We start from the raw sequence: 7455 nt of genomic DNA on the forward strand, positions 1-7455 counted from the left end.
CTAAAGCGAACCCCGCCGCGGCGGCAGCGGTAGCAGCAGCGGTAGCGGCAGCCAAGCCACCCTCCGAAGGGAGTGGAACTAACCCGGCGAAGTATGGGGAACACGCCAACCCCGCCATCCTGCTCATGGGCTCTAATAATGGAGGACCTGTTGTAAAGAGCGATTCTCAACAGCCTCTAGTATGGCCTGCCTGGGTTTACTGCACTAGGTATTCAGACAGACCATCTTCGGGTAAGAACCACTTCGCTGATCACATCTGTTAGCTATTACAGCTTTTTTTTTCTTTCCCCAGCCCCCCTCCCTTCTTGAGTGTCTTAAGATTATTTTTTTAAAAAAACATATATCAATAATATAGCTCGATTTTGCTTTAGGAGCCTATTCCTAGCGTGGGGGTGTTTGGGTCACACAGCCAAGCCCTTCGCGCTCGGGTTAAATTATTGGGGGGGGGGCATGGGGAAATCTTTTCCCCGTGCCCCATCTTCCCCCCTCCGCCTTTATAAAACCCCGAATTCTGATGCAGGAGGAGCGATCTGGGGCTTTTTATTCGGATTCTGGGCTGGGGTTCCAGATACAGTAGCTGTGAAGCGAGGCAGTAGATTTTTTATTTTTATTGTGTGCTGATGAGTGGGGGGGAATGGGAAGGGGAGATCAGAGACACATGTTGAACGTATAATCTATTTGAAAGGGTGTTGGGGGTGAGGTACGGTTCTGAAAGGCAGAAGGGGGGGAGAGAAATGCTTTCAGGGGGAAATGTTTCTGTTATGGGAAAGCAAAATAGGCCTCTCTGAGAGCAAAAGAAAACCAGGCCTCTAGGTCGCATATTGACAAGCGGGGTTGTGTTCCTTCTAGCTTTTAGCGGCTAAGGGGCTTTCTTTTCTTACGGATACGATCAGCTATTGTTTGGGGGAATTTATTCCCCCACCCCCTCCCAAAAAGATGGGAAGAAAAGATTCTGAAAAGGAAAAAACAAGATCAGATTTCCCGGGTTGGACCGGAGATATTTCTGCTGCTGCTGCTGCTTGTTATTTTCATTCGAGTCCTTTTCGCGTTCCATTTCCTTGTTTTAATGCTGTTTACATGGAACAAATCAGGTGATCCGGGTCACTTTTAAAGGGTTTCCCAGAATTACCTCCCAGTCCAGCTTGTGGCTAGAGGAGAGAAATGTAGATCAGACCGCTCCGGGAAAATCCCAAGTTCCCCAACGAGACAGCGTCTCTGTCCGCAAACCCTCGCCCAAACCGGCGGAGGTCGGGGAGAGTAAGCTTAATAATAAAACAGAATAAGAATCAACCCACTTTGGCGGGAGCAAGGGCCAGGGCCGGGGAAGGCAAGGGAGGGGCGAGTTAGCCCAAATGCCCGGCTGGTGGCTAGCCGTAACTCGCGCTCTCTTGTGCTCCTTCCCTTTATTAGCTCCTTCCACGGAAAGTGATCAATTTGCTGCTATCAGCCCGAGTCATCTAGATCCCACTGTTATTGACACGTCCAGCTACTTGAAACTCAGAAAAGCCAGTTTGATTGACTAAACGGATTGATTGAGTGATTGAGCTGTCAGGCTCTTGCCTTCCTAGCTCTGGGCCCCGGGCAGGGCAATGATTTTATTACCGTTTCCCAATGCCGCCACATGCAAAGTATTTTACACTTTCCTTTTGCAAAATCTCCTCTCTGGCACCCAGTCCCAGAAAGCTCCTCTGGGAATGTGCACCGTTCCCTTTGTTGTGTTTGGGTCTGGCCCTGTGTTCTCCTGACTAGTATGTGGTGTAGGTCTGGCTAGACCAGGGGCTGAGTGTAGCTAAACTGTATCTAGGGCTAAGTGTCTATATCCTCAACCCCCACCCCATTCAGAATTGCTGTTTTATTACAATGCCAAATTTCAGTTTCCAAGGGGAAAGGAACTGAGATCAGATCGGTGCAATTTTTGCAAAGCAGCCTCTGCAGGGTCTGGCACAACCACGAGATAATGTGATTTATTAAATCCACCCCCCCTTTAGTAAACTGGATAAAGCAGGGATTCATATATATTAAAATCTATTCCCCCATGTTCCCTAAACGTGCCCTGAGATCTCTGAGACAAACCAACCAGCCCTGAGATGAGCTTTAGGCCTACTCTCAGTTAGGAAGCCTGCTGTCTTCCTCCCATAGGTATCTGGGACTGGGGAGGGGGCTGTCTTCCTAAAATTTGGACTCCCCAGCTGTTGACCTGCTTTGGATCTGCTTGAGGTTTTCAGAAATTGTTTTAAATTCCTCCCAAAAAAAAAAACCCTTTCACAGAATTTGTTTGGAAGTCAAAATGCAACAGCCTGCAAACCCAGCCTTACGCTTTCGATCCTCTTGGATTTACCCTTTATCATTCTGTTTCTAGATGACTACATATCAGCTCTAAGCATTTACCTTGCCTTATTCCGGAGCCTTTTATTTTTTACGCCCACACATACTATTGGCGTTTAAAGTTCAGAGGTTTGCATTTATACCTTTAAAGAAAGGCCTGAAAAGCCTGATCTGACCATTAATAAGGGGAGGGTTTCCAATGAGACTATAAACAGGAGAAGTAACTCATTCGGATGATCCAAGTGTCATGCCGAGAGAGGCAGAACTGAAATATACACTGTCTGCAATCCATTTAAAACGCATTCCACACGGATACAAATGGGCGTTTTCCCGTATTCATTATAATATCCCCACTTCTCCTCTTTAGAAATAGAGGGAAAGGGAGAGGAGAGAGATTTTCAGTTCAATTAACATCTATAAAGCCAATGGATTTGAAAAGTCACTCGGACAAGTGATAGAATAAATACCATTTACTCTCCTGAAAACAGGAGCGATCAAGAATGAGCTTGTTCATTAACGGTGGCGATTCTTTATTGTGATCGTTTTTAGTATTAGTTTACACGAACACAGTAGGCGGCAGGGGAAGTATTTGCATTTCTCTACAGGGCTTGTCTAAAATTCGTGTTCAACCAAACTGAGCAAGGTGGTGGTGGATTTTCCAGGAACGCGGGGACAGTTTAGATTATAGCGGCACTTTTCTTCCAGCTAGCCCAACGCACCCTAGAGCGGTGGAGCAATTCCTCCGGCTTCAGTTAGTAGTTTGAATGTATTTATCAGAGGGGTGTGGAGGTGCGCGCTCCGCAAAGGAACTGCAGTTTGCTGTTCCAACTCCTTGGGTTAACGGAACCCCCCTGAGATGGCGTGGCGCAGTATGTATGTGTGTGTGTGTGTGTGTGTATCTTTTGTGCAACGGCGTCTCTTCGTCTTGACTGTGCCCTCTTTGCAAATGGGGCGCGCTCTGGTACAACCCTCTCCAATAGCCACCCCAAAAAGAAGCGCGATGGGACACCCGAGATAGAATTCGTTTTCTTTTGTAACGGATTAGCAGAGGACAGTCACATGGGGCCAAATGGGGTATTTTCGCAGGATCAGGCGTTCAGACTTGACCGAAAAAGGAAAGGTGATGTCTTCTGCGCCTCCCGTCAGGTTTGCAGAACGGCAGGGGATATCTCTGATTAATTCACACAGTTTTGCACAACATTAAATTTGCGGTCTAAATATTCGCGGGGGTTTATTGTAGCTCTCGGATCCGGAATTTTAAATTAAAACATAGAATCTGCAGACAGTCTGTTTCTTCGCTGTCTGGCCTGTCATGATACTTTTGCTTTAAAAATATCCTACGAGTGGAATGGAGTTTGTTGGGGGCACATCAGTGAGTTTTATATTTTCATCCCCGCGTGTGTTTCAGACCTTTGAAGCGGGGAGGGGTGTGTGTGTGTGTGGGGACAAATACAAAGATTTGTAATGTCACGATCTACGACGATACATGTTTTGATTTATCCAGTTTTGCCCAAACAAAACAGATTTTCTTACCTACGCCACAGAGACTAGATTTGGAGTAACACAAATAAAGTGTCTCACAAATAGACTAGTGATGATACATTAGATCACCTCCTATTAGTTATTATTTTGGGCAGATTATTTGGTCCTTTTAAATCAGCGCCGAAGCTCATTATGCCCTTAATATGTTTATCTAGGGGCACAACTCGGCGAATTTTGCGCGTAGGGTCCCTCTATAATGCGAATTAACTGCAAAAACCCTAATGCCTCTGCTGTTTTTACTTGCCATGTCCCCCCCCCCCGCCCATTTATCCTTTCTTCTGAACATAAAACTGAATTACACTGTGGGTAGGTGGGGGGGGGGGGGAAGAAACACCCTTCCCCCAAAGAAACCCCTAATCGCCCACTATAGAAAGCAATTTGATGGCCTGCTTTTAGCTGCCTGTTTTGGGGGCGGGGGGGGGGGGGGGGAGAAATCAATAAGTCGGCCATTTTATTGCAAACTGATCCCAATCAAGGACAGGACAGAGGGGGGTCTGGGAGTAAAGCAAATGCTGGGGAAGAGGGGGGCTGCGCTCAGTGAGGAGGACGCTTTTCCCAGGGGTGAGGAACGGGAGGGATCGCACATTTTACATCCGAGGATGAATTTCAAACAGCTCCCCCCCTTCTCTCCTCCTCCTCCCCCTCGCCCCCCGCCCACTCCCCATGTTTCTGTCGGTCTCTGTCCTTAGGTCCGCGGACCCGGAAACTGAAGAAGAAGAAGAACGAGAAGGAGGACAAGCGGCCTAGAACAGCCTTCACTGCCGAGCAGCTGCAGAGACTCAAGGCGGAGTTCCAGGCCAACCGCTACATCACGGAGCAGAGGCGGCAGACCCTGGCCCAGGAACTCAGTCTGAACGAATCCCAGATCAAGATCTGGTTCCAGAACAAGCGGGCCAAAATCAAGAAAGCCACGGGCATCAAGAACGGCCTGGCTCTTCATCTCATGGCCCAGGGACTGTACAACCATTCCACGACCACGGTGCAGGACAAAGAGGAGAGCGAATAATCAGCACCCCCTCCCCCCCAGCCCGCATTGATTATTATTAATTATTATTATTATTATTGCCAGGAAAGGAAAATAAAATAAAAAGGACTTAACAGTGGAAAGTGACATACTGAAGGGGACTTTGGACAGGTGCTATTTAAAATCAAATCTATTGTCTATCCATAGTATAAGGACTCCGATTAAAAAAAAAACCCGAACACTTACAAAAATTATCTCTATATAGCCAAACATCATATGACCTTGTATATATTTAATTTCAGGTAAGAAATATGTGTAGCGATCTCCATTTGCTGGACAGTTTCTCTTCCTCTCTGTCTCTCTTTTGTTTGTTTTTTTTTGTTTGTTTTCTTTTTCTGATGTCGTTGCCTCTTGTTTTTAAGTAAATGTCTGACTCTCGAATTTTTTTTATTTTTCGTGTGAATTTCCGTCTCCCCCCTCTCCCCCCCGAAGAATTGGATCCACTGACTGCGAGCCTGAACCCGCCGCTACAAGCCAAAGATTTTATTATGTTCAGAAAGCTGTAGTCTGAAATAAAGTGTAGACTGTGTTCAGGATACAGGCTGGTTGTTCTTATTTACTTTGTGTGTATATATATGTACATATATAGTCACAGCTTGATTATTTATGGTTTTTTTTAATTGATTAGGACAGCGATGGGCTAAACACCCTTACAGAAAGTGTTAATCCATTTTTAGTTCCAAATTCAATCCTTTAGAAATCGGAGCTACTGTCTTAAAAAAACCCTCCTTTTTGAATATCTAAATCATGCCTCAGTGGTCGTCGTCCTCTGCTTTCCCCTCCCCCCTTTTCTTTTTTTTTTTCCTTTTGCTTTTTTACAGGATATAAACCCCACCTCATCATAACACATCAGCTACACCTTCAGGAAAATGTCATGCAGCCTTCTGGATGTTTAGGACTCCAGAACGTGTTGAAAAGGAATTTGTTTGACAGCTCCTTGAGATCAGTCTCGTCCCATATTGAATTTCCACAGAGGAGGTTTTTTTTTTTTTTTTTTTTTTTTTTTCCAGGGCAGGATACAGAGGCTAGAAGAAGAGAACTAGAGTGAAAACGATCATTACTTTGCAGTCGGTTGCTTAGCAGCATCTCCTAATGAATGGTACTTTCACTCTGTCCTCAGCCTTTATCTCAGCCATTTCAATTTTAAAGTAAATTCAGTCACTTAAGGGACTTAAAAAAAAAAAAAACCCAAACCCGGAAATTATTTCATGGGGGGGGGAGGGAGGCCATAAGACGGCCATTGAATTAACAGTATGACCAGATGGGTAAATTCTGTTCTCAACAGACCATCATATTAAGAGAAGAAGTCAGTTTTAATTTGGCTGGTTGCTTTGTGGCCACTTTTTGATGTGTGAAGTCAGTGGTAATTGTGTGTCCCGATGATTGTGCCATGAAATCGCCAAGCACATCGGGAGCTTTTGGCCGGTGGCTTAGAGAGCACGCCGCACTGTTTGCATTTTTTTGTCCTGGGTTTGCACATTTTATTTGGTTTCTTCATTGTGATTTTTTTTTTCAAAAGACTTCTCCGGGCTTTTCCTCCCTTTCATATACTGATTTGTGAGTGTGTATTAAACATTGACCCAGCCCTTCCTCTCAGTGCATCAGTTGAACTAAATGCCTCCTCACCTTTCTGGTGCCTTGGGTTATTTCACCCCCCTCCCTTTTGTCTTGTCTTCACAATGCAACGGTTTGAATTTGGCAAAACTCTGGGGCAGGCATGAGTACACAGGAAGGATAGGAAATTATAGAAAATAAATGTAATCATAGGTTACTGAGGATAAGTATAGCGTTCATATTTTAAGTTTTGGTTCAATATGTAACTATAATAATTACTGGCTTTTTCCCGAGTGTATGTGCGTTTACCACACAGGGTCTGGAACCACAGTGTAGCAAAAATGCCTCAGCTCAATGTGTGTGATCTAATTTATAAAACCAAGCACGCAACTTTTATTAAGCCCACCGCGTGCATAAAATATACCTGGAGAGCCCTAGGTGTTCGCAGAAAACAACGGTAGAACTCTGAATAGAAACTTCATACTCATAACGAGTCTATTTATTTAGTTCGAATCTTGCAGACAGTCTTAAGGGGGAGGCAGTGTGAACTGATGTGGCTTTTTAACACAACAGGCCTATTGGTATTTTTATCCTCCCCCACTGACTTATGGGCGCAAAGTGCCCCTGTTCAAGGGGTTCAGACGGAGATGTCACCCCAGTGTTAGAAAAAAGTAACGCAACCTCCCAAGGAGACGCCTTAAAACAACCCCACTAGCCGCACGTACAAAGAGCTGGACAGAAGTTTCAGAAGGGGGTAATTCTGGCAACTTTGAAAGTGATCATGTTTTCGCTTCTGGGCTGTCAGGATCCAGAGAGGGAAACAGCTCAGCTGCTGCAATATCTTGAGGCGGATTCAAGGCCATGCAACCCTGACAATCAGGGCCAACTGAAAGGTATGGATGGTGCATACTGCAAAGCGGAAACACGCTTTGCATTGACCATGGCCATCCCGCCCCCTCCCCCTTCTGTCTACCGCTCTAGGCTTCAGAGGGCATGGCAGGGCGAAAGAA

The 7455-nt window shown here is 45.5% G+C and overlaps 1 protein-coding gene across 1 annotated transcript in view; it reads left to right on the plus strand.

Annotated features, from left to right (window-relative positions):
- Positions 1–5427, plus strand: part of EN1 (engrailed homeobox 1) — a 6841-nt gene extending 1414 nt beyond the window's left edge. The window contains exons 1-2 of the mRNA XM_008179309.4: positions 1–231; positions 4557–5427. The exon at positions 1–231 is cut by the window's left edge and continues 1414 nt beyond it. Of these exons, the coding sequence (XP_008177531.2) occupies positions 1–231; positions 4557–4873 (548 nt within the window). The 3' untranslated portion in view covers positions 4874–5427. The remainder of the gene's footprint in view (positions 232–4556) is intronic.
- Positions 5428–7455: the final 2028 nt, after the last annotated feature.

This window comes from Chrysemys picta, chromosome 11 (assembly GCF_011386835.1).
Source record: "Chrysemys picta bellii isolate R12L10 chromosome 11, ASM1138683v2, whole genome shotgun sequence".
Taxonomy (NCBI): domain Eukaryota; kingdom Metazoa; phylum Chordata; order Testudines; family Emydidae; genus Chrysemys; species Chrysemys picta.